General features: G+C 40.9%; 1 protein-coding gene across 2 annotated transcripts in view; it reads left to right on the top strand.

The window, feature by feature from the left end:
* dnah5 (dynein, axonemal, heavy chain 5) overlaps positions 1–27845 on the top strand; it is an 82669-nt gene that overhangs the window by 53420 nt on the left and 1404 nt on the right. For both annotated transcript variants that reach the window (XM_061081387.1, XM_061081386.1), the window contains exons 68-87: positions 1589–1726; positions 3599–3734; positions 4077–4258; positions 5030–5164; positions 6029–6184; positions 8800–8982; positions 9593–9697; positions 9986–10124; positions 10456–10570; positions 11394–11584; positions 12581–12702; positions 15264–15413; positions 16509–16754; positions 17298–17517; positions 19148–19353; positions 20057–20260; positions 22758–22973; positions 23821–24033; positions 24918–25070; positions 26188–26419. In XM_061081387.1, coding sequence (XP_060937370.1) covers positions 1589–1726; positions 3599–3734; positions 4077–4258; positions 5030–5164; positions 6029–6184; positions 8800–8982; positions 9593–9697; positions 9986–10124; positions 10456–10570; positions 11394–11584; positions 12581–12702; positions 15264–15413; positions 16509–16754; positions 17298–17517; positions 19148–19353; positions 20057–20260; positions 22758–22973; positions 23821–24033; positions 24918–25070; positions 26188–26419 — 3442 coding nt within the window. The remainder of the gene's footprint in view (positions 1–1588; positions 1727–3598; positions 3735–4076; positions 4259–5029; positions 5165–6028; positions 6185–8799; positions 8983–9592; positions 9698–9985; positions 10125–10455; positions 10571–11393; positions 11585–12580; positions 12703–15263; positions 15414–16508; positions 16755–17297; positions 17518–19147; positions 19354–20056; positions 20261–22757; positions 22974–23820; positions 24034–24917; positions 25071–26187; positions 26420–27845) is intronic.

Genomic DNA, 27845 nt, shown 5'->3' with positions numbered 1-27845 from the left:
TCCCCAAAGGGTTCATTAATAAATGGGATGAACATTTTGGGGTATTTTTCAAAGTGAAAACCGACGTTTATTAACAAGGGTTTTTTATTTGTATGTGCAAGCTGCAGTATAAACAGTAGAAAACGAGGATTCACTCATAATCACATGACAGTCAGGACGAATCCAGTTGTTTCTGTGGCCCAATGGACCATAAACCTAAGGCAGGCAGACGTCGGCATAACTGTCTTCTTTGGCTGCGACAGGCATGCAGTCACTCCGATGCACATTAGATTAAACTGTGTATAAGTTCAGTGGGCAATCACAATAATCAGTCTTCAATAAAGGGCGACATGCTGTCCTGTAGTTATACTTTTGCATTGCAATCGGCCTATGATCAACTCTGCCTGCCCTCCTGTCAGTATGTTGTGTTCTTATTACCTGATTACCCAGCCTCCTTGTTTCAGGATCTAGCTGTTCTTCTTACTTCAACCTCTGCCAAGTCTCATTTTCTCAATTATCTTTTCACCATTCAGTCTCCAGTTTCTTTTTCACATGGCCCATTTTTCTCTTTCACATTTTTGCCATTTATCATCTCTCTCGCTGGCTCTTTCACCTCTCGTCCTCTCATTTTCTCCTGGATTCACACACAGACACACATTATGTTTTTCTCTTACTTTGTGCAACCTCCATGAGAACCCTGCACTTCTCCTCTTTGATTATGACCTTTTGCCTTAGTGTGGAACACAGCCTGGAGAATTGATTTTCTGGTTTCCAGCTCAGTGGTGGCTTCCCTCTAAGCGAGCCAGCCAGACTTCCAGACATAGATACAGTTGGACAGAAAGACGGGCACAGAGACGGGCAGGGATTACTGTGAAATAAATGCTCCAGACCTCTTCTTCCCCAGGCCGCCCAGTCACACACACACACACACACACACACACACACACACACACACACACACACACACACACACACACACACACACACACACACACACACACACTTAGAAATACTTGCAACTTTTCTGTAAATCTCTGTCTCTAAACGTATTACACAGCTTTCCCCACAAGCCAGTTCTACCCAGAAAGCAACCTTTCTGCTTTTCCTCTGTTGACCTCAGCCTCCCTCACCCTTCTCATCACCCTTCGCTCACTGTATATTTCCAGTTCCTCTCTATACTCCATTGCCTCTTGTTAATCTCTGCTCTTGTATCTCCAGTTTGACTTCCGAAGCTGCGAGTCCCTACATCTGCACCTGTGAAATGTCTTTAAAATGCCAAAAATCGTACAAAAGAAAATCAATTTCTTACCTTTTCACCTCCATTTTATTGTTTTTTTCAAATGTATTTAATCTTAAACTATGTATAAGTGAATTTCACGCAAAAAAATGCTTTTCCTTTTGCTCTGTAGACGGATGCTGTTGCAATTCATGTTCACAATAACACATACAATCCTACCGCCTTTTCTCTATCATCATCCTCATCTGCTCTTTCTTCTCTTTGGTCCTCTCTCTGCCACTGTCTCTCTGAGAACTGACCTTAACCCTGCAGGCTATTATGTGCAATCACAGATTATCTCTCTCTCCCACCATCCCTCCCTTTTTCTTCTAGGCAAACTTGGCAATACAAGAGCGTCGTCTGATCTCAGCTAATGCGGACCTGCAAACGGCTCAGGCTGAGCTGGATGCCAAGCAGGCAGAGCTGGATTTGGTGACGGCAATGTATGAAAATGCCATGGCGGAGAAACAGGTCAATAGTTTATACTTTACATATATGAATAATGTCTCGAAATCTCAAACACAAATATGTACAGTATGTGGTTGAAGAACATCTGAAACAATAGTTGGATCATGTGAAAGAAAATGTATTATTTAAGGTGTGTTGCTGCTTCGACACCTGGAATAACACACCATTTTAACAGGGTTTCTGTGGGATCTCAAAAAGTCCTACATTCGTTTAAATATCACGTACTAGGTCTCAAATAGGTTAAAGTAGATCTTAATTATGCCAACTTTCATTTATTGCTATTTCCGAGGTGCCTTAAAATTAGTTTTTATTTTAAGAGAAATGATTTGGTACAAACAAGCCCAACATGAACCTGATGATTTTGCCTACAAACAGTATATATATCAGTACGGTCTGCTTGGATGTGGCAAGTTGGTTGTGGGTAAGTATAGGTCAATCTTGGCTGCAGATATATGTTTAATTCATCATGGTGTACAAAAGGTTTAAAAGTTTCATGTTGAAACCTGCAGAAACGCTGCTAAGCTAGATCTGCTCCAACCGGTGATTCTTTTTAAATGAATTTATGAACAGCAGACATTATCTTCTACTTCTGGACATCTAGTGTTAGTCTGTTCTAGCGACTTACACTTTCAATTACGATTTAATTACAATTTTAATTATGCTTAGCTGACTGTTAATAGCGAGGCAGTGCACTACTTAGCCTGGATCCAAACTGGTGATCCAATTTCCTTTGTGAATCACTTAAATCTGACCCGTACAGCTGCTTTATTGATTCAGCTCATAATTTCCTGGAAGAATCTGTTCTTTTGCAGGAGCAATGATTTCTTCACTTAAAGTGTATTAAATGGACTTCAAAAACAAGAACATTTTGCCCTTAAGTAAAATAAAATGTCGCAAAAAAATGATATAACGGTCATTCACCTGTACATATTTGTTGAAAAAAAAACCTAAGCTGAGCATTGCTATTTATGATTAGTTGTGAGTCTTGAAAATATCGGGTAGAAAAGTTTAACTTAGCCTGAAGTGACTGCCGGTGATACTTATGCAATTTTCCCAATACATTGTTTTTTGCTAATAGGTTTTATGCTAATGTCACCAAATGAGCTGTAAACTGAAACCTCAGAAAATAATGTTCTGTTTCTGTCTGTGAGTGCAGAGTGAGGTCTGTGAGTTTGTCTACTCTGTCTGTGTGTATTTCAACATCAGAACTATCTGTTCTGGGACACATAACAGCATATAAATGAAACAGTATTTGCATCAACACTCCCTGATTAGGAAATCAGGCCGGCCCAAGTTGACTCTTTTTATAATTTTGTGATTAAGACGTAGGACTACCGTTCATCTCCTGGGGCTGGAGAGAAGATTGAAGGCCTTTATAATTAAGAGAAGGCCCCAAACCAGACAGTCTTTATTGATGACTTTATTGCTCTTGGACAAACAACCTCATTATTGCCTGTGAACAGGTGATGAAGAGATAATTGTGATTAATGGCTGACAGAAGCCTTTGCAATATATAAAAAAAAGGGAAAATTACATGGGTGGGCAGATTGGACAAACGTTATGATAGATAATGCAAATACACTCATACACCAGGGGTCGAGGGTCCTGAGCCAATTAACCTACATGGGGCACAAGGAGGAACACATCAAACAGTGATAAAGACAATATATGATAAATTGTCATCGGCTTCTTACTGATTTCACTGGGATTAAAAACATGCAGGTAACAAAGGATAGTAGATGATATCAATTTTGAATTATGAACATTGTCCATATACGTGGTACGGTTGGGCTAGAGTTACATGGACGGAAGGATGGATTGACGAAGTGGCCCATTAACCCACTGACCTGTTTAACCGACCTCCCTTCCCACCAGACACTGCTGGAGGATGCTGATCGCTGCAGACGCAAGATGCTGACGGCGTCCACTCTCATTAGTGGCCTTGGCGGCGAGAAAGAGCGATGGACACAGCAGAGCAAAGAGTTCGCTTCACAAATCACACGCCTTGTCGGTGGGTGTAACTGCTTCACTGTCACTCTTTCTCTAATGGAATATTTAATAATCTGTCATTAAGAGCATTGATTTGTTTTGTGATTTATGGAATCTTTTTGAATGAATTGACTTGAAATTACCAGCAATTTGTTACTGTTTTTTACATGTCATTACTAATGTGCTGTTAATAGAATACAATATCCTATATCAATACCAATATCAAACTCTATTATCATAACCTGCCACAGCATTTCTTTCACGATGGGCTGTTTCTTGATTGTCTTGAGTTTTTTTTTCTGTATTTAACATTAGTTGCACGTATTGTGTATTTAAGCTAAACACGTATTACTCCTTGTTCCAGGCGATGTTCTTTTAGCCACAGCGTTCCTCTCTTACTCGGGCCCCTTCAACCAAGAGTTTCGTAATCTGTTATTGACCGACTGGCAGCAGGAGTTGAAGCAGCGTCACATCCCATTTGACGTCAATATTAATCTGACTGATCTGCTCATCGACGCACCAACTGTTACTGAGTGGAACCTGCAGGTCAGTGGTCTGTTGTGGTAACTGTATACTGAAGTGCGCACTAATGTTGTACAAACAGTATGTGATTTATGCTGTATGGTGTTGATTTAGTTTGTAGGATAGGAGTTAGTATGTAGCAGGATCTTTTACTCAAACCATTACAATTACAATAGTGTTTACATACATCTCATAAAATGAACCAGCATAATCACCAAAAACCGGCCTTGCTTGCCATTCTATAGTCACTTCTGAGGACCAAGTGTGACCGAGCCTTTTCTGTCAGGGCTCTCAATCTTTGGAACAATCTTTATCCTCTTTGAAAATCACTTTTAATGCAACTTTTTTTGTGGTTTCTCATGAATTGAGGTTTGAATTGACCGTGTTTTTTTTTTTTACTGTTAAATCTTTTACAATGCGTAAAGTGACTTTACTTTTTTAATCCGTTTGCAATGTTTATAACATATCTACAACATTTTTATTCTCATATTTCTTCCCTAAAGTTCTGTGGTCTTCTGCTTTGTTTCCTTTAGTTCTTATTTTTTTAACTTGTTAAGCACCTTGTTCTAAAAGGGGCTATTTGAATAAGGTTTATTATTATTTATAAAGTTTTCTATGTTTTCTATCAACACCACATATGGCAGTTGCCCGACTCAGGTTCATATATCATCAGTGATAGTTGAGCTTCTTTAAAAGTTGAATAAACATACTCATCATTTAACTGTTTCACTTCTACAAAATCAATGCTCAAATAAGAGATTTAACCTCACAAGTCGTTTATGTGTCGTCTTCCAGGGTCTCCCCAGTGATGACCTTTCCATTCAGAACGGCATCATTGTCACCCAGGCCACACGGTTCCCGCTCCTCATCGACCCACAGACGCAGGGAAAAACCTGGATCAAGAACAAGGAGGCCAGCAATGAGTTGCAGGTTTGGGATCTATTTTTTTTATCTTTAAAGTTCCTCCATCAGACCATCTGTATTTTTGTAACCTTGGAATGAGATGTTTTATTAGCTGGAATAGTCACAACATGCAGACTGAGGCCGACCTTGGAAGCTTAGGTTGGATGACGGAGCAGTCAAATGTGTGGGTCCTTCATTTAACAGAAACAGATGCCTCCCGGTTGCTGTTTTATAGATGAAGACAAATGTGATTGCTGCTCAGTTGAGGTGTTGAGGTGATTTAATTATAATCTCAACACCACTTTCATCTCATCGTGCACGGTCACATACTTAAAAGTGCGCGAAGGATTAATGTCTCCAGAGGCCAATTAGGTATACTCGCTGAATGTGGGCTGCGCAGGATGTGACGCACACAGAAATCTGTTGTGTGGTCTGTGGTCCTCTTACTGACATGACAGTCTCACTACCCAAATAAATAAACAAATGTCCTGTCCGACATCATGTAATGGCTGGTTTGACACAGGCAATATCAGGGTGTCCTCCCTATTGGCTCTCAATTAAAACTACTGCCAATGACAGCCGAGTGCATCAAACATTGATGCTGTTGGTTGAGGCTTTTTGTATCGCTGATCAAACTTCAACAATTTTAATTCTAATTGTGGATTTGCTTTGCAAGAAGAAGTCAATGTTTTATTTGGCCCTTAGCTTCCACTGAATAGAAGTTAATTTGAGATGAAGGATTTACTACTGCTACATTTGACTGTGTGTGACCATTGGCCTACAACCCCTCCCTGCACTGATATATCAAAGAGGTGGGGTCTGTGCCAATGCATCAATGTTGAGAAATGCTGTGTTCATCTTTTAATTTGTGGTTTACTTGTCTGGCCCCAGATCACCTCATTGAACCACAAGTACTTCAGGACCCACCTGGAGGACGCTTTGTCTCTTGGCCGTCCTCTTTTGATTGAGGACGTTGGGGAGGAGTTGGACCCAGCACTCGACAACGTCCTTGAGAAAAACTTCATCAAATCCGGCTCCACTTACAAGGTAACGGGGCAGAAATAACCCTTCTCACACCCTCATGTTCCAGATATATGGTTATTTTTTTCTACCGTGGTGAGATGAGTGTGAAAGGGACAGGTGTGTTTTGAGCGCTGGTGGGGGGTATGATGGGACTTGGCCTGCTCCCTCCTGCCATGCCAGCTGTCCCACCTTTGCTGACGCAGGTTGATAAGTTCAGATGTGGGGGAAGGAGCCTGCTAACAGACGCAGCACAACATGGGTGGTGCTGGCTGTAGGTGGAGAGGGTCTTTAGCTTCTCCGATCACGCCAGCTGGAGCACCTTTACCCTGTCAGGGGATAGATTCAAATATGCTCATTGCACTCCAACTGATTTCCACCATGGCAAGTCTAATAAGAGTTATAATGAGAGAGTCACCCATTGAAAACAAGAAACGTACAGTATACTTCTATAGAGGTTCACACCAGCCTCAAGAAACTACATTTCCTGTTGATGGGAAATTAAATTTATAATGAGTGTCCTCCCGGGTAAATGGCTTTTGCTTTTGCTCTTTTAATTTTGGGTGGTAAACGGACCTCTCTCTCTCAGCATCCTAATATCCTGTAATGTTCCATTGCAGTTAGGTATTTTTGATTTGGAAAATTTGGACGGCATGGTTTGAATGGTTCTGCATTTTATTAAGCCAAAGTGACAACCCAGAAGCAGCCTTTACGATGCAGAGTCTGGTTATTAACAGGAAATACAAAATTGTGCATGACAAGGAATCACCAAATGGGTCTCTCTGCCAATAAATTGGTTTGAATTTCCCAAAAAGCACTTTTTATTGCACTCATAAGACATAAATATGTCTTATCTGGCTTTCTTGTAAAGCTTAGAGCAATCATTTCCACAGAACTCAGTTAAGAGGTCAGTGGAAATGCCCTTTTGTCGAATTGCTCTAATCCAGACAACCATGAACTTAATTTACCGCACTGGATGTCACAACAAGGATGACACACACAGACAGTTGAAGGATGGCATTACATTGATTCATATACTGGAAATTTACCCCCTAAGCCTTATCATAATTACTTGCCTCCCTCTAAACCTAACCTTAACCTAAACCTTAACGTAAACCTTAACCTTAACCTTAACCTTAACCATTATCCTAAACTTAACCTAACTTTTAAACATGTCTTCAATTATTGACACTGTGGGGTCTTGCTTTTTGTCCCCATAAGGAAGACAAGTCCCCATAATGTAATGTCCCCAAATCATGAGTGAAACCTGGACCACAAATACAAACCGCGCACTAAACTAAATCCTACAGTTTGTTAAAAGGTTGTTAGAAATGAGTGAAAGTCTGCTTACAAGCATTTCTGTCTCTCTCATTATCACCTCCCAGCTCGGGCTTCTGGCAGATGCTAGTTATCCAGCAGCTGCCTCCCTCTGTCTCACGCATACGTCAAACAAACACACACACACATGCACAAACGCTAACACATACGTTGAGCATCAAGTACATGCAGAGAAACTTGCAAACACTCACACCCCGTGGTGCGTGGAGTAAGCCTGCATTACCACAAGTCTTCTGGCTACTTATAAAGAGGCCCAGACTGATCTGTGTTCTCCCCCGTGTCTCCACCCCCCACTGCCTCCTGAACATGCTTCATTTCTATAAATATCTTGGTGTGAGGAGGAAGTGAACGTGCCTGCGCCCAACAGCTCCAGGGAGAAACCGGCTGATGGATAATTAGACGTTATACTGTCATGAGTAATTAACCACCGATCAGAGCAAACACAAGCAGACAAAAGGAAATATATACACACACAGGAAATGTTTTCGCAGCTGTATCTGCAGGGCGTCAGATTGCTGACACCGCCATACCTTATCATGGTCCTCAGCAGAGCTCATTCATTCATGTTCAGTGATGTGTGGAGTCCACTTTAAAGTGGCTGTCGTGACAAATGTGTGGTTACGTGTCAAGTTGTGTAGAAAAGATCTGGGTGAATAATAAGAGATTTCTGAAAAATACCTTCCTTCCACATGTTTCTTCTTAATGTACATGTGCTTTTCAAAGGTATACTTCAAAGGTATACTTCAAAATGTCAAGAGTAAAGTTCAACTGAATCACTGACTTTTGCATTATGAGAATAACATTGAAATGTTGAGAATAACTTCAATAATGGTCCATCAATCCAGTTAGAGGAGTGATGGACCGCTATGCAAGCTGCAATTTTGTTTCATCTGCCCAAACGTATGTGGTCTCTTCTTTTGAACAGAACATTTTTGACACAATTACCAAGTCCCAATACCGATCACCACATTTTGTTCATGTGCTTAAAGATAACGAAGAAGAACAATTTCAGTTTATCTACACAAGGCAATTTGTAGAGGCAGACATAGTGATGTATTCTTAAAAGCTCAACTGAAGATTATATATGCAAAATTGAGAAAAAATTATCTCTGTTTAATTCAACGTTACTCTCGAATTGCCAAAAGCTTCCTCTTCTAATCCTTTCCCTTAAACTCCCTAATATACGGCCCTCGTACTCCTCCATAAATTGTTTGTGCTCTCTAATTTTGGTACTGTGCTGTTAATATACAATGGTTAACTTCCCAACTGGTAATAAATATGAATCTATGACACTCTGTTTACAGGTGAAAGTGGGAGACAAAGAGGTGGACGTGATGAGCAATTTTAGGTTATATGTCACCAGCAAGCTGCCCAACCCGGCGTACACCCCCGAAATCAGTGCTCGTACCTCCATCATCGACTTCACCGTCACCATGAGAGGGCTGGAGGACCAGCTCCTAGGCAGAGTCATCCTCACAGAAAAACAGGTACACAAAATGACATCCAGTCTATAAATGTTTTAGCAATTTATTTAAATTAGGATTTGACATACTCTTGCATGGTTCCCAGGGTGTTTACAGTATGTTTCCGCAGACAAAATGTACCACAGACAAACATACATGTAAATGTAGATCTGTAGATGGGTTCTTATCGCCCTAGCAACTATGATGCTCTTTAGACATAGAGCAAAGAAAAAACACACATCATGATACAGTACATAAATATGTACAGATACCAAATATACACAGAAATACAACAAGAGACGTCATTCCTTTATTTTGGGGAATGTGAGGAGCATTTGAGCTACATCAAATGAAAACCTGCCACATGAAAGCCAGACACTGTGGTGTTTGTGAAAATATGTGTAAAGTCCAGCAGTATAATTATTAATAATGTATTTGAAAGCACCTCTGTTCAACGTATGACTGTATACAGCAGCATGTAAATGATAATGGCATCAGCCTCACCACTAATAAAAAAATAAATAACAAATTACATTTATCATCGATGAATCTGCTGCTCAATTTCACGGTGTAAAACATTTTGAATTAATTATCCCATGGCCAGTTTCATTTGTATATGTTTTTACAAAACTAGGAACTGGAGAAGGAGAGGACAGACCTGTTGGAGGATGTGACAGCTAACAAGAGAAAGATGAAGGAGTTGGAGGACAACCTTCTCTACCGACTGACCAGCACACAGGCAAGAAAATACATGTCAAACTGTGACATATCTCAAAAGCTAATTTTGTACGTTACATTTGTTTTCCTGATTTCTAGTGTATTCCTGATTTAAAGAAGAGCATTTTTGAAAAATGGACTGTTGCTGACATTTTCTAACAGAATATCTGCATTCAAATGTTTGCCGGGGTATTTGCTCCCAGAGAGATAGTTTCCCTTGCAAAGTATAATTCTTAAGTCTATTAGCGTGGTCATGAGTGATTTTTCCATTTGTATACATTTTCTGATTTGCAAATGTCTCTCTCTGTAGGGTTCACTGGTGGATGATGAAAGTCTGATTGTTGTACTGAACAACACCAAACAAACATCTGAAGAAGTCACTCAGAAATTACAGATTGCCGCCGAGACTGAGATTCAGATCAACGCTGCCAGGGAGGAGTACCGACCTGGTAAGTCACCAACGCTAACAAAACCTTTTCTACTCTGGTCAGTCGCAGAATGTCTTCTGTGTTTCTTTCAATTTTCAATCACACAACACATAAATATTTCTTTATCATAATATTTTTCTAACTGTACTATAGTTTTTGAAGTTAACAGTTTGTTAAACTTCCTCATCAGTTTTTTGGTTTATTAACATTTTAATGAAAGTGTGTGATCGGACTTTGTGTCAAGAAATTATCTTTTTCATGAATGAAATCTTCAAGAAGTCAAACACAAACATGTGCTTCAACAAACACACTTCCTTTGACGTTGCGATTGTTGTGTTTGTGTGTTTTTCAGTGGCCACCAGGGGCAGCATCCTGTACTTCTTGATCACTGAAATGAGCATGGTGAATGTCATGTACCAGACATCTCTGAGACAGTTCCTGGGAATTTTTGACCGTTCTCTGGCGAGGTGAGAATACTCTCTCTGTAATTATTTCTTTTTCCCATAAAAGTGGAATTTAATCTACATAGTTTTGCTGAAACCTACAGAAAGGGATTCTGTGAAGCTTCTTGTCAGCTTTTGTCTGTCCCACAAATGTCCCACAAATATCCCACAAATGTCAGTTATCTTTCTACATGTTCTACACAGAAACTACCATAGCAAACAGATATGCTTTGTTACAAGGTTTATTTTGTTGTTTAAAATACATGGAAAGCTGTGAGTGTAACATTCATAATTTGGTGCTTTCATGGTGACATTGGGGAAAGTGTCTCTTGTACTTGATCAAGTGTTAAATGACAATAGTGACGACAATAGTGACGCCGACCTGACCGTATTTATAGCTCTTGGGGCTAAACGCCTTTTCAATCACTAAAATCAATGCTTTTGCTGATTTGCCTGCACATGTACAATTCTTAATACACTTACAAATGTCATTATATTACAGAATTTTACATGTTTACAAATCTGATTACGCACACACACACAGATCAGCTGACCATAGCCCAAATAAATACTCTGTAAACGATACAAATAATATCAAAACAATAGCAATATGCTTATTGGCTGCATGTTTTCACATAATTCACAGTGACCAAGCGCCACAGACCCTCACAGTCAGTGCTCTGTCAATCTGAACCGATGTGATCCCTACTCCACATTTGATTCGTAGGAGTCACTGTTACAGTTTAGACTATGTGACATTACACCAGGCTATCAAAGTGGCTGATGATTAGATTTAATTGGATGAAACTCTATATTTATCAGGTGCTTTGAAATCCTCCTTGAACAGGTCCACTAAAAGCCCCATCACCAATAAACGCATCACCAACATCATAGAGTTCATGACCTATGAGGTGTACAAGTACGCAGCACGGGGTCTGTATGAGGAGCACAAGTTCCTCTTCACGCTGCTGCTGACGCTGAAGATCGACATGCAGAGCAACAGGGTCAAACACGATGAGTTCCTCACCCTCATTAAAGGTAAGAGGCAAATGTCAAGAGGTTTTATTTAAAAAAAGCTCAGTTGTCTTGTTTACTCATGCAGCTGACAACAGGGATTGATTTCTTTTTGGTCTTTTTTAAGACTGAATTCAAACCTCAAAGCCACAAGTGTTATTCATCTATGAGTCAGCCTCCGGCCTCTGTGATGAAGTTGGACTGAGGCTGAATCCATTTTCCGTTTTTTATTTATTTATTTGCAGTTTTCATTATATACTAGCCAGATATCGATTTTCCTTAAAGCTCATATCAACACTGACACACATTTCAAACATACTGGTAGTGTTGCAGTTCAGTGAGTCAGAGAGAGTGCTCCTCACCACAGGGATAAAAGCCAGCAATGACAACTGGCAAGGCCACAACAGACAGTCTGCTTCTCTCATGCAGCTTCACCATCTGTCAGCTCCAACCTGCTGAATATTGACACACTACAGGACCTGTGGATATTTTTTGGAACATTTGGTGTTTGCATAAATCTATGAAACATTTTGGCAATTTTGCATTTTAATATTTATTTTCACTTGTTTAAGTGGAGTCTAGGTTTTTTCTGAGACTGATGTCATTGACACAAGACTGTGTTTGGGTGTGTTCATGCTCATGTCTGGTGGTGAGGACAAATCTGAATTGGCTGGTCTTCGTAACGCCAAAGGGCTTTGGGGTTAGTGGTAGAGTCATGTCTAGGTTAGGGTTAAGGGGATGGTCTTTGCGTTTTACATATCACCTTTGTCATCGGTTGAGGCAGTCATGTCAAAGTGGACCTTAAGTTTACCGAAAGTTTAACATGCTAAAGCCACGCTGTGTATTTGCTTCACCATAGTAAAGGGATGTGACAGAGGCCCCCTCGTTGGCAGAGTATGAAAGGGAACGGGAGGCTCAGCACAGCTACATTCACATATTAGTGAGAGTTTCCTCATTTAGGCTTGTATTCAGTTGAACTCCATGAACGCAAATCTATGTGTGTGTGTGTTTCCCCTGCAGGAGGTGCATCGCTGGACCTGAAGGGTTGTCCACAGAAACCAGCTAAATGGATCCTTGATATGACCTGGCTCAACCTTGTGGAGCTCAGCAAATTGTGGCAGTTCACTGAAATATTGTCTCAGGTACAACACACACATGTACACACAAAAACGCACGCACGCACACACACACACACACAGGCTATTTGTCCTCACAAGTCTATCATACCTTTTTAGCTGAGTGAGTTTTAACCTACAAGAACTTTAACTATTAATTATTATTATTAATTACAGACATCAGTACTGATCTGTCATCTGTTTCACAAACGCACAAACACAGACACACACACAGGTTGAGCAGTGGTCTCTTGGTGCTTTATTAAATGTGTCATCTGTCTTTTGTACACACACACAAACACACACGCACACACACACAGACGTCACTCAGGTACATATACACACACCCTTATGGGTGACTGACAGCCTGGTAGCTCCCATGAAAGCAAAAGCTCAGTGTTCTGTGAGAGGAGCTTAGTTGAAGAAACTTCCAATCAATTACTTCTCGCTGAGCATGAGGGCGCACACACGCACACGCACACACACACACACACACACACACACACAAACACGTGTATGCGTATACAAATGCATATACAAAGACAAAACAGGATACCCCCCCCAAAATAAATAAATAAAAAGAATTGCACAAAATAATATAATAAAATGCACAAATTGTGTTTGCGTAGAGGATTAGGGAGGGAGAGTTAGAACATGGTTCTTTGTTTTATGAAACTCATTCTACCAAGAAGAACAAGGTCAGGACAGGACTGTATCTGTCATTCCCCCCCTGAGAGAGAGAGAGAGAGAGAGAGAGAGAGAGAGAGAGAGAGAGAGAGAGAGAGAGAGAGAGAGAGAATGAGCCTCTCTTTTGACACTTTGAGCTAAACACATGACAAAGAGGCTCTTAAACTGCACTTCATTTTAAAAACAAACACCATATTCAAGCAACCGCTCTGGCCTTGTGACTGGAGAGGTTCACTTCAATCCCCAGACCGCCCCAGTCTATTAGCTGTGGGACGTGAATGGGTTAATGTGCTCTTCAGCAAAGTACCCAACCCCTTAAATTCTTAAGTGGAGCTACTCAGTGGCTAACAGACAAAGACAAGCAGCTCTCCATTATCAGCATGTTAAACTTTATGAATGTAAAGCAGGTGGTTGCTTTGCTCTAGTGAATCAACACTTTTTTAAAAACACACTCAATTTCAAAAGGGCTGTTTCAGCCACTCAGCCTTTACATGACTAGATCTGAAGTAGAGTAGATAACAAATCCTCAAAGTAGCATGTTGATGTTGATTCACTTTCCACTGTCAGCTTTGTCAAACTGTGACAACCTCAGTTCTTAAACAGTATGTACACATGCTCATAGTGAACAGTTTATTTGGTGAAAAGGTTAAACTCGTTAATTAAGCTATATCTCTGTTGGTGAAAATATATTTTTCGATCCATATTTATGATTTTTACTTGTTCTCCAACAGTGTTTTATACATGTACATATTCATGAGTGCCTTAAATGGAAGCCAACATTTTTACGTGTAATTAGTTGATTCCTTATCACAACTTGACAGATTTGTAAAATTCAAACTCATATACACAGTAATTATTGTTCCTGTCTTCTATTTGCACCCTTAGTCAAGTACAAAAGCACTGAGGGTGCAAAGCTGCATCATACACTGTATCATTACCACATTATATTGTATACATTAATACAATAATACAGCATGTTTTGCCTGAGGTAGATCTGACCAGCTGCTGGTAAATATCAATTAGACAGTTATCAGGTTATTGTGATAGATGTAATGTAAAGGTGCTCACAGATTCTCTGCCTTCACCAGATTTCTTTGTTTCTCAGTAAACTGATTTCCTGCATGCATGTAAACACAGCGACTAACTGGCTGTGTGATGCTCCAGTAAACAACATTTGCTACATTACAGAATGTATTTTGTAAGTGCCTAGAGATAATGTATATTATGATTCATCATTATACAAATAAAATTAGGATTAGAAACACAATTCTGTTTAAAAGTGCATTACTGTAAAAAATAAGTTAAAAACTCACCTGCATTATTGTGAATACATAGTTGTGAAGCAATTTGGTTTTGAAAGGTGCTGTAGAAATATTATTATTATTATTATTATTATTATGGAAGCACACAGTTTTTACAGGGATTTAAGATTAACTAAGGTTTAGGAAATTAGGGCTCAATTCAGGACCAAAACACCTGGGTTACATGATGCTGTTGTGAAATGATTCATTAATATAAATCTGACCATTTTGATTCAATCGTCTTAGTTTCGCTAAACTCGATTTTGTAATAGTCTCTGTGACATAAACAGTAATATTCAGCACTCAAAAATGCTGCGCAGGTACAGTGAGCTGCAGGAAGCCGCATGTTCATCATGGATCTTAAGCACATTAGGACAATTTGGACAATTTGTGGTGTGAAGCCAGGAGAGTGCACGGTGAATACATTTCAATGTTTAACAGACACACAGGACACATTTGATCTTTGCCTTTTTCTTTCTTTTCACCACTGTTAGATGTTAACTATGAAGCTACATTTAACAATCTCTGTGTGTCGACTTCCGACAGAAGCGGGACAAGTTTTTCTGATACTGATGTGTTCCTCGGTACATTGTCTTTCAGATCAGTCGAAATGAGAAGCAGTGGAGGTTGTGGTTCGATAAAGAGGCCCCGGAGGAAGAGGTGATACCGAACTCCTACGACGAGTCCATTGACACTTTCCGACGCCTGCTCCTCATACGCTGCTGGTGTCCTGACAGAACCATCGCTCAGGTCAGACAAGACACATCTGTCTGTGGGCAGATACCATGTTCAGATTCACTACACCCTCAAAGACTTCCACAGTGATTTTCTTCTTCGTTCACGAGTCTTATTTATTCTCTCTTGATAACACATTTTCTCTAGTTACTTCTCTATACACCCACCAGAATATTGGTTGATGCTGTTACTCTGACTTTCCATATTTTAACATAAACAGAGACGTATCAAATTTTTCCTTAACCTTTTTTGAAATACCAACTATTGATGTGAACACAATTTTATATTTATATTTCCTATATCTGTATATTGATGATACATCACATGCTTTGTGGATTGTGGGTTTTAAAGATGGGGACTGTTTCATTATCAGAAGTCTGAGGAAGAGCCTTGTGATAGAATAAATCCCTTAACGGTAGTTTTAGGTTCGCAGATATTTTCTTTTTAAAACATCTAGACCCTTAAAAACAGATTTAGCTTATTTGCCATACATTTGTTTTCATTTTAATAATGGTCATTACAAATGGTATAAATCAAATTCAGCACAACAGCCTACAGTAGCTTATTTAAATGAGTTAGGACTGCGAATGAGATGCTACTTTACTTAAAAAAATACAATCTCAGAGAAAGTGTACAAAATATGCATAAAAAGTGAGTCTTAAAATCTCTTTATGTACAATCACATCTCCCTGGGCTGAAGCTCTTCCTTGAAGGGAAATTCGTTCTCTCTCTCTGACGCTTCCTGAGCCTAAATATCTACAAAGGCTAATGGACGTCCACTTTTTGATGGGTAATTTTTTGGTCCACTGCAGACAAGCCTGGAGTGGAATTTATTCTGTTGCACTCACAAACAGTCCAGCAGTTGTCCTTCACTGACCCCCTTCCCCCTCTTTCTCTTTACTGCTGGCTGAAATGTTGTAAGCCAATGAGAAAAAAAGACCTTTGAACTATTAGTTAATTCCCCAGCCTTTCAGAATGTTATTATTCCAATGTTTTAGTTTTAAATTGGCCTTGAATGCTGAACAAGTCTTTCCCCCTGTGTTTTAGCATATCGCATTATGAAACAGTCATCGAATACTCTGTACTGAATCTGGGTTCTTTTCCCTCCAGGCCCGTAAATACATATCGAGTTCGGTGGGGGAGAGGTTCACTGAAGGGGTGATTCTCGACGTGGAGAAGACGTGGGAGGAATCAGAACCGCGAACACCTCTCATCTGCTTCCTGTCGATGGGCTCTGACCCCACCGACTCCATCATCGCACTGGGGAAGAGGATGAAGATCGAGACCCGATACGTCTCCATGGGACAGGGGCAAGAGGTCCATTCCCGTAAACTTCTGCAGCAGACCATGGCTAATGTGAGTTAGTGGTTTGAGGTTGCTGATATGTTTTGCCTCATTGGATTTAGCAGCAGAAAATGTTGCTTCATGCAATCCATTGAACAGGACAGGTTCTCCGTCTCTACAAAAGAATGTGTGTATAAACTCTTTACGGAGAGGTTAACGTTTTCAGTTGGCCGTCTGCCTTTTCTGGGGTTCTTGACTATCACTTTGCAGTCCTTGATATGGAGGATAATTAATTATTAGTCTGACCATTCATTGGCTGATAAAAACTGGCAGATTTGAGGCATGGATGTGTCCTATGTACATTAATGCTTATGCAGGGGCCAAATAGGGGCCACAATTTACAAAGAGGGGACAACATTTCAAAATTGTTCCGCCTTCAAAGGAAATTGTTAATTTCAAAAACAAATTGTCAGGTTTAGTGTTAGTATCGTTAATGTTATTGTTGTTGGTAAATGATTAGTATTAAAATGTCCTGTCAGTCAGCAGGGGCACTTCAAGGGCCAATCTGATTTAAGCTGGGGACCTCTAACAATTACCATCACTATCTGTCCCCAGGGTGGCTGGTCCTTACTCCAGAACTGCCACTTGGGTCTTGACTTCATGGACGAGCTCATGGACACGGTGACGGACACGGAATTCGTACATGAGGGCTTCCGTCTTTGGATCACCACAGAGGCCCACCCAAACTTCCCAATTGCTCTTCTGCAGATGTCCATCAAGTTCACCAGCGAGCCGCCACAGGGCCTGAAAACTGGGCTGAAACGGACGTATGGAGGTGAGCCAGTCACAATATACAGATTCAGAGGTTGTTCCTGTACGAGGAATAAAGATGCAGATATAATGCGATCAATCAATAAGTCTTAAATAAGTCAAATGTTACATTGATCTGTCGTTTATTACCACAAGGAGATAACACGGTGTGTATACAAGGCCAACATGCAACACACACAATGAGAATGCAGAACAGGTGTCCTTATTGTTTTATTCATTTGTGCACACATACGCACACTTACAAGTTCAGAGAGTGTGTAGAAGTGTCCTTGAGCAAAATCCTGAACTCCTACCCTCTAAATGCTGTGTCGTGTGTGTGTTTGTGTGTTTGTTTGTGTGTGTGTGTGTTTGCGGGAATGTGTGTGTGTGTGTGTGTGTGTGCATTCTAAAGTACCTTGAGTGGCCAACTGCTGTATTTCAAGGCAGTTGCAATCAGTCACATAACTAAAGAGATGTGTGTGAGCTCATGGGGAGAGTCAGTAGCCAGAAGCCTGTAAGGTTCTTGAATTTTTATGCAACATAAAAATGTGTCTTTATTCAAAGCCTAAAGAACTAGAAACAGAAGAATATTCAATATGTATAAACAACCTGCCTGTCCTGGTTCATATGCGGAAAATAATACCTGTGGTTCTTGGCATTTAAGAATCTCTGTTTTTCGCTTATTTTCAGCTCTTGAATCTTTGCCGCAAAAACAGAAAGTATTGTTATGTTTCCGTGTCTGCTTTTGGGTTTTCTGTCCCATTCCCCTGAACGCGATATCTTAAGAATGCCCTGAGGGAATCATTTTACATTTGGCGCAAACATTCAGCTGAACTTGGATTTCATTTGAGTAGCCAAAGGTCAAAGTTCAATGTCACTGTGGCCTCGCAAAGTATGCTTATTTTCGTCTCTGTCTTTATAAATATGACAAACATGAATCTGGGGGGAAAGTATCTTAAAATACGTATGCAGAAAGTGCACTAGTTGGCGGAGGCAAACAACCTCAGTCCGGTAATTATAGTTTCATCAGATTAGGAAAAAATCACATTTGTTAGAAAAGAAAGTTGCTGCAGGTTTTTTCTTTATCCCATCAAAACGTTGCTCCTTCTGTTAAATTTAAATCAGGTTATGGCTGAACCACCGGGATTAGGGAGAAGCTAGATATTTTTCTGTACTGAACGGTTTTGAAATCCAATATGTAGTGGTTATGTAGATTTAAAGTGTGAATATAAAATCATTTCACCCCCCTGTTATGCTCCTGAGCATCGGCACATTTCCTGAAACTTCATTAGTCTTCAGTAAAAGCCCTTCGAGGCATTATTCAGATTTCCCAGAATAATATGTGTCATATCTGTGTAACTGCTACAGTTTAGAATAATTAAACCGTTTTAATGAAACAACATGTGTTCACTCAAATCAAAAGTCACCAGCCTAAAGCTCTTTTTTAGTATTAGTTTTTTTAATCCATCTATGAAAAGAAACCCTGCACTGGTATCTGTTCAAAATGTGTTCATGCTCTCCCAGTCTGCAGCAGCTGAAGAAACAAACTTTCTGCTCGAAGCCTTTGAATCACGGCTTTAAATATTGAGCTCAAAAGGTGACCAAACCTTTTGTGTAGATTTCATTCTCACCGCCTGTTTGTTGTCCCTCCCCAGGTATAAATCAGGACATGTTGGACGTCAGTAACCTGATGCAGTGGAAGCCGATGCTCTACGGATTGGCGTTTCTCCACAGCACAGTGCAAGAGAGGAGGAAGTATGGTCCTCTGGGCTGGAACATCCCCTACGAGTTCAACCAGGCTGACTTAAATGCCACGGTGCAGTTTGTGCAGAACCACCTCGATGACATTGACATTAAAAAGGTAGGAGAAGTAACACTTAGTAAACTTGAATGGACACCAGTGTTTCCTCTTCTTTCATTTTTATCCGTTGACAACAGCAGTAAGATTTAGTATTTGAACACACATCAGTGTGATAAGAATGACAGAAAATGTCAGAAATCCTCATCGAGAGAAATATATTTCACGTGTACTTTGACTTTTTAGTTTGGATCATGTCCCAGCAACCAGACTTCCTGGGAGCAGTCATGTTGTCCCTCTTCATATACAGGACAGATAGATAGATACAAATTAGGCCTGTTCAAAGTCAAACAAGAAATGGTTTAATGTGCTGCAGCATTTTGCGCCTATTTAAATATCAACTTTCCAGTTGTTTGACATCATGATGTCACATCTGGGCTGATAGAATGAACTGTCCTATATCAGATCCAGGAAAATGGGCAATATGCATGTGCACAGTGGCAACATAAGGAATTAGGTGTATCGAACAATTATTGTACTCGCATAACAATGCACTAATATATGCCATAACTTTCCACAGTATTTTCAGCTTGTTGTGTCTGTGCATGTCATCTGATATGAAATTCCTCCTACAAGAACACATGCAGCAGAAAGAGGAGCCAAACTACTGAAGATAGCATAACAGTGCAGCAGAAGCATGGAGACTCCATTTCTCTTGGTGGTCACAACACAAACTACTTCAAATCAGTGTCTCTTCTGTCGTCAGGGTGTATCATGGAACACAGTGCGATACATGATCGGAGAGATTCAGTACGGTGGCCGTGTGACCGACGACTTCGACAAGCGCCTCCTCAACACCTTCGCCAGGGTGTGGTTCAGCGAGGACATGTTCGGACCCAACTTCATCTTCTACAAGGGCTACAGCATCGCGCACTGCACCACTGTTGACCAGTATCTTGCATACATTCAGGTGGGTGGTGGATGATCATGCATATTTTTTTCATCTGGCTTCTACTAATAATACAGCGAGTTAAAAGGCATTTGAATAACTGATGCTTCTGCATGTGGCGGCAAAATGTCAAAGTCTTTCGCTGCTGTCCTGAGGATTCCCCGCATGATTGCACATTAACATCCTCATTTTTATAACGTTTAACTCTGCTCCAGTTGCATGGTGTTGCCTATAGCTTATTGTTTTACACGGTCAGCTCTCAGTGACTTCACAAGGAACCGGAAAGAGCAACATTGAAACACTGCCTCATTGTGCTCTTGTCACATCCAGGTAGTAGCTGCCATTCTTGATTTTACATCAAATGCTAGCATGCTCAATTTATAACAGATTTAGTTTTGACTTATTAGCGTGTGTGTGTTTGTGTTGTGTGTGTGTGTGTGTGTGTGTGTGTTTGCGTTTGCGTTTGTGTGTGTGTGTGTGTGTGTGTGTGTGTGTGTGTGTGTGTGTGTGTGTGTCGGTTGTGTCTGGGGGCAGTTCCTGAGCTACTTTCATTAAAGCTGGTTTCATTATGATGGATGCTCAGGGCTGCCAGGCTCAGCCAGTTTATTCCTCAGCACTGCATCTTAAATAGAGAATGACAAACACAGCCTCAGAGAACACAGACACAGAAACACACACACTCACAGATATAGACATACATAGACTTACAGTATCTCTTTCAGTCACAGACACATTAACCAAAGAGCATATGTGTGCTGGTTTGTATTATTGTGCATATTAATTGAAATTAAATGCAGATACACAGGAACAAAAGCTAAAATTCCCACAGAGGAAATAAATGACCACAGCGAGGGACCCACTCTGCTGTGTCCAGCACACACTGCGACTCTCTCTTTAGCAACTCCCATTTTTCTTTGCGTATTAGCGGGGCTCTCTCTTGATGCTTGACTCTATCTGGATGCAGTGTGATGGATGTTGGAGGGAGAAACTTGCTGATGATGACATAAATCACTCGTGTCTTCCCCGATTGATATTTCTGATCTGCTCTTAATCTACAAAGAAAAGAACAAAGTAGGAAGCTAATTAAAACAAAGGACAAATAAATCGGTTATTAAATGGGCTTCTTGTCTCTGTTGTGTCTGCTGCAGAGCTCCTACAGATAGACAACTTTAGTTTATTATGTCAAATTCTTCTTAGCTCAAAAGAGAAAAAAAAATGTATACGATATTAAATTGTTTGTGAGAGAGCAATGCAACTGTAGTTTACTGCCGCCAGTACTGATGTGCATTCACGTTTACACAGGCCCTGTGATGGAAGGAATTCACAACAACTCAAGAGTAGAATCAGTGCCAGATAAAAAAATAACATGACAGTAAAAATCAAACTTCTAACAGTAGCACACATGACAAAATACCTTGTGTAAGATAATAAAGATTATACTAATTAAAGTACATTGTTAGTCAGTATTGGGACTTTGAAGAAATTGTGCTGAAAACGGGATCTGCACGCATGCAAACTTAAAGGGGAAATTCTGGTATTTTTCAACTCGGGCCCTATATTTATAAATGTAGGTGTGTAACTGAACTGGGACTTACCAGAACCTTCAGAATAGATCCAGTAGATTTCCTCCCCTAGCAGCCGCAAAATGGCCGCGGAGGCTACAATATAATCCTAAAGGGGAAATACTGTACGACAGCCCTACCCAATAGGGCCCATGTTGTTTTGACACTCCAGGGATGTAACACTTGGCAGCTCGCATAGCCTCCAGTCACACGTCTAGCTGGATCTGATGGACCAGAAATGTTCCCTTTATTCACAAAATGCAAAAACTAAAAGTTCTACTCTTCGATTTGCTTTTTAACTTGCGTGTTTAAAATTATTGTACTTTTCTTACATTGTATTAGCTCTTAGGCCTGGCCCAAATACTCCTCTGTACTTATTACAGGAGCACATTTAGCAGGAGAAGAACCTTTGGCTCCGTGCTGGTCCCATTGAAAACAGTTGGCTGTGTTAATGGGTTAAAAGCTGGGGAGAGGCTGTGTAAATACTGTATGTTAACTACTAGGTCAGAGGGACAGGTTGGCTTAGACTGAAGCTTTGGCATGAATCTCCCATGTGTTGCACCCTCCAAGGGTCTTCACTGGAAGGTGAAAAGAAGCAGCTGGTGACACTGTGTGTATCAGAGGAGACACTTGGCAGTCTACGCTTCCCCGAGGCCGACTCTGCGCTTAGCTGGGACACAAACACTGCAGTGCAGTGCAGGGAAAGGGCTTTTTGAAACTGAAGAGAAAAAAAAAAGAAAAACACATGAAAATGTATTCAATGTTTTTGGAGAATTTGCCAGCTCAGTTCGAGGTTGATCCACTGCACCACAGAAACACCAGGACCTCTAACACTGTAGCTTTTGTGAGAGTTGGGAGGATATTTCCTGGTTATTTTCAAAAATACTTTTCAAAAATGCTCCTGTGATCTCGACAACTAACCCCCGGTTCAATAATGTCTGCTCCGTCTCTCACAGGCACTGCCGTCCAACGATAGTCCGGAGGTGTTCGGTCTCCACCCGAACGCAGACATCACCTACCAGAGTAAACTGGCTAAGGACGTTCTGGACCTCATCCTCAGTATTCAGCCCAAGGACAGCTCGTCAGGCGGAGGCGAGACCAGAGAGTCTGTGGTGACCAGGCTGGCTAATGACATGCTGTCGAAACTGCCTCCTGACTACGATCCTTTTGAAGTAAGTGGGTGAGCGCCACGAACGGCCCGAGGTGAAGCAACGAGTGCCGTGCAAAGTGGTTGGTGGATGAGTGCTAGTGAGGTGATGGGAGCTTGTGTGTGTGTTTGAGACGTGATAGACAGAGAGGAGAAGACTGGAAATAGATGAGGGGGGGGTGTGAACGCAGCTGAATCTTTGCTATAGTCGTTTTATTTTGGGTTTTCTCTCCTTTTTTTTATCCCGAGGTGAGAATGTGACTTCTCAGACAAGGTGCAATGCTCATCATGGAAAACTTGACATTGCACACCCTCTGTCTGCCACTTTGAGTTTCATCGATCTCCCTGTCTTGTCTGACTTTACAGTACTTGAAGCAGTAAAAAGGATTATGAGGAAATTGGGAGCCCTTGCCGAACCTCAAAACTCAAAAGATTTTAAATAAGGAGGAGGTTAACTAGTTATGAAATGGTTTCATTTTATTATTGCTGGCTCTTTATGAACATAAGGAGACAATCAGGGAAAGAATTGGCCTTTTTATGTAAATTATTCCCAGTGACTGTGGTCGGGTCGGACCACTGGCGAGGTCAGACAAAGCAAAGTACGGCAGGATAAGGGTTAGAGTATGAACGGGACCAAAACAACATTTTATATTGTCATATCACAGACATCAATCATACAGCAACAAAGAGTTCCCTGTCAGGGCTTTAGACTAAATCAGAATTACTCTTTTTTTCTTCCTGTTACTTAATAGTAACCATTGAAACCTTGGTTTACCTGAAGCCTCATGCTGCGAGGATTGTCCATATTCCAGGCTCACGTTTTTTAAAGCAGGTGATTAATTCTATCATCTTGTCCACTTTGATGAAACCAGGTGAGAGACCGTCTGAAGAAGTTTGGTGCCCTACAGCCCATGAACATTTTCCTGCGTCAGGAGATCGATCGAATGCAGATCGTCATAGCTCTGGTGCGAACGACCCTCACGGACCTCAATCTGGCCATCGACGGGACCATCATCATGAGCGAGAACCTGCGGGACGCCCTGGACTGCATGTACGACGCACGTATTCCCGAACGCTGGAATAAGGTGGGTGGTCTGGAGTTAAAAAATATGACAAACCCCTTTGTTATTTCTTGTCTTTTGTTCATTTATGAGATGCCATTTTGACAACTGCAAAGTTATCTCAATTCTTGTTTCGACAATTTTGGTGGAAAGGGAATATTTTGATATTCAGATGGCAAATTAAAGTGTTCTAACAGTCATCAGTAAGGCCCTTAATGAACATTACCATTGCAAACCAATTTTTGGGAGCCTTTAGGTGCAAATTCATATCTCAGAAGATAATTTTTATGAACATTTAGGCCTCATTTGTCTGATGTTATTCATTCATGTTCATTGTCCTAAATTTGTACTTGCACAAACAGATATGTAAGAGTTGACTATCATCAATCACTACAGACATGCTTGAATATAAATAGGAATATTAAGAGATTGTGTACAGGAGAAAAGCAACAAAGTAATATATTTAAAATGTATAAGAAACTGATGGAATTGAAGTCGTGCTCCCACAAACATTTTATCATAAGAATGATCTTAAACACTTAAAAGGCTCTCAGGCTGGAATACAAAAACCTTCCTCTCACAGTTCTGCTACCATTTGCCTCAACTCTATTATAGTGTTTTGTTGTATAATAATCTGACATGTTCAGGTTGAACCCCGCCTCTTGTACAGTGCCAACTGGGATTGAATCCAGCTCCAATACGCCCCTAGGATAAGCAGTATAGATAATACATGGATGGATGTATTATAATCATCTTTACTATTGGGTTTTTTCTTTTTCTCTTGCCACACAGGGATTCACAATGTTGTTGTCTCCCTGTTGTCTTCTTCACTGATCCGGCTGGATGACTGTTTTCAACACTTGATTGTGATGTTTTGTCGGCCTCATTGTTTGTGTTGTTTTTTTCAGTCGTCGTGGGCCTCCAGCACCCTGGGGTTCTGGTTCACGGAGCTGCTTGAGCGGAACAAGCAGTTCCAGTCATGGATCTTTGAAGGGCGGCCCAATTGCTTCTGGATGACAGGCTTCTTCAACCCACAGGGCTTCCTGACAGCCATGAAACAGGTACTCCACACACAGCACCGGGCTATACCCAGCTACTTATCTACCTCCGCTGAGGGGAGCAGATGGCGCGCAGAAAGAGAGACGAGCACACGGACACATGCACACACGCAAGGAAGCAAACACACAAAAACACAAAGTTGCGAGCGAACACACATTTTTTTGCGTTCTAATGTGTTGGGGTGGATTCTACAACTTAAATGTTGACCCTCTCATGCCATGCTCTTGTTGGTAGGGCTCATTACTCAATATCATAAATACACATTTATATTTTACATGAACATGTGAAAAGGTGCGTGCATTATAACTCATCTGCAGTTGTTAACGTTGATGATATTTAAGGGGGTATTATTACATATGCAAATGATTGTTGAAGGGTGTGATCTAGTTGTCCCCTTACGGATGTCTAAATCGAATGAAGACGTACAACGCCACTCAGACTCAACTTGTTCCGTTTTGTGTTGTGAGCTGCATGGCTCAATTACAAACAGTATCCAGTTATTATGTGAAGTGCGAATGAACTAAAAATGTGTGGATGTAGTGCTTTTAAGGCCAACAATTCTACATACATTACAATCTATGTAGAAGCATGAAGACAAAACTGTTGAGCTTTCAGGTTTGCACATCTGATTACCCTCCAGTTGTTATTTACTCCACGCAGGAGGAAAATCCCAGCTGCCCAGAGTAAGATGCAGAATATATTTACTGAGCTGGGATTTGTTGGTCGTCTGTGTTAGTTCCCAAATAAAGCCGTCATATCCTCTCGCTAAACCTGTAAACAGACATCGCAGCAGTCGTCCAGTAGAAGGTTTTTGTCTTTGCTGTTTTTTTCTCTTTCCAAATGAAGATAAAATGACGGAAGGGACACAAACCCACATTTAATTGATTTGCACTCTCCTCTTGCTCTTTGCTCATTCCGATTTATATTGGATGGGTTTTATTTCTTTCTGCTGGTGCTGCATCTCCTCCCTGATGAAGTGCACTCCTCTACCTAGTGTTTTTTTTTATTATTGTACCTGTATTATAGTCCTATTATCCAGATTGATCTGTGGCTGTAACAGTTACCAAATGTTTGCATCATCACTGTCTTCATGAGGCCAATTTGTCCCTGCTCTCGTAGGAAATCACGCGCGCACACAAGGGCTGGGCCCTGGACCGCATGGTGTTGAGCAACGAGGTGACCAAGTCCATGAAAGACGACATCAACCAGCCGCCCATAGAGGGAGTGTACGTCTACGGCCTTTACCTGGAGGGAGCCGGCTGGGACCGCCGCAACTGCAAACTCATCGACTCCAAACTCAAAGTGCTCTTCGAGATGATGCCTGTGATAAGGATTTATGCCGAGAACAACGGTGAGAGTTATTATTGGAGAACATAGCATGTGTGTTCAATAGAAGACCCTGACGACCATGTTTTGAGTTTTAAAGATGTAAATGATCCACTTGCACTAGACTCTAAAAGCCTCTTTGGCCACAGCTCACCCACTGCCTCAGCCTGGGAAATATGCAATGAGAATAAGTAATGCATACAGAACATTTACAGTAATCCAACTAGTGCTAGCAATGTTTGCTGAGCATTTTACAATATATGTAACAACTAGTTATGATGTTAGCTAATGTATCAAAACACGTGTAACATGGTGAATGCTAGTTACACATACGCAGTGAGAAGAAGTAAAGCTGGTTCCTTTTGGCACCGCAACAAAACACCTATTATACATTTTCTTGACAGTTCCCATATATTTTGGTCATTTCTTAACTAGGGCTGGGTATCACCACTGATTTGCCAAATCGATTCAATTCGATTTCAGATTTGATTCAATATCGATGAATTCAGTCAGGGATACTTCATTGTACAATACCAAACAGGCCCGGATATGAAAGGAATTCTCAGAGAACTAAAGCTGTAAACTGAACAAGGAAACCTCTAACTTACTGCATTCTTCAAAATACTGTATTAAGGCAGGCCTGTCACAATTACTAATTTTGTTGGATGATATTTTTTTCCAGAAATTATTGTGATTTGTTCTGATCCTGAAGCAGCCCCACTAAATTTTAGGATTAAAAAAGGGCTAAGACTTCCACAGGAATTCACGACTTTACTCTCCGCTCAGGAACCAATTACTCCATATATCTTGACTTAGAAAGTAGTAGTTTGCTTCTACATTCATATTTATAATCCTGTGTATCTAACATTGAATCCTGTCTCTGTCAGTAAAGCCTCTGAACGCCCACACAGGTATTTTTAATCTCTCCGCCAGATCAGACCTGGTCAGGGTGAAAGTAGCCGACCTGCGGTGGAAATTGATGGTGTCACAAAATGTTTAGATAAAAATGATGACTGGTATAAAGTCATCCCGCCCAAACGGGTGCTAGAATGGAGATTGAAGCTGTCGGTCAAAATCTGATCTGTCCACACCCCCATGGTCCTGAGAGTTGGTCTAATCGGACTTCCCCAGTGTGGGCGGATGATTGGCGTGTTAAAGCTTGGTGATATCCGATCTTTGGTTTCTCTCCCCTCTCCTCCTTAACGTTTGCATCCCACGCAGTCACTCAGGATGGATGGATGCAACATTTAAATGTCAAGCGGACTGAGAGCCATTTATTTATTCTGGGAATAGATTACCAGCAGTGTGTGGCACTGTGTTTGGAAAAGAGTGGAATATCTTCAGGCAGGCGGCAGAGAGTCGGCGCGGGGGCCCCGTGGCCACCTACAAGCAAAGCTGCCTGGGAAATGAATTAATGATACGTGTAAAGCCGCTCACGTTGTGTCACCTCC

The sequence above is a fragment of the Limanda limanda genome, chromosome 11 (assembly GCF_963576545.1).
Source record: "Limanda limanda chromosome 11, fLimLim1.1, whole genome shotgun sequence".
NCBI lineage: Eukaryota > Metazoa > Chordata > Actinopteri > Pleuronectiformes > Pleuronectidae > Limanda > Limanda limanda.
Note: the sequence above shows the minus strand (reverse complement) of the source record. Positions and strands in the feature narration are given on the sequence as shown.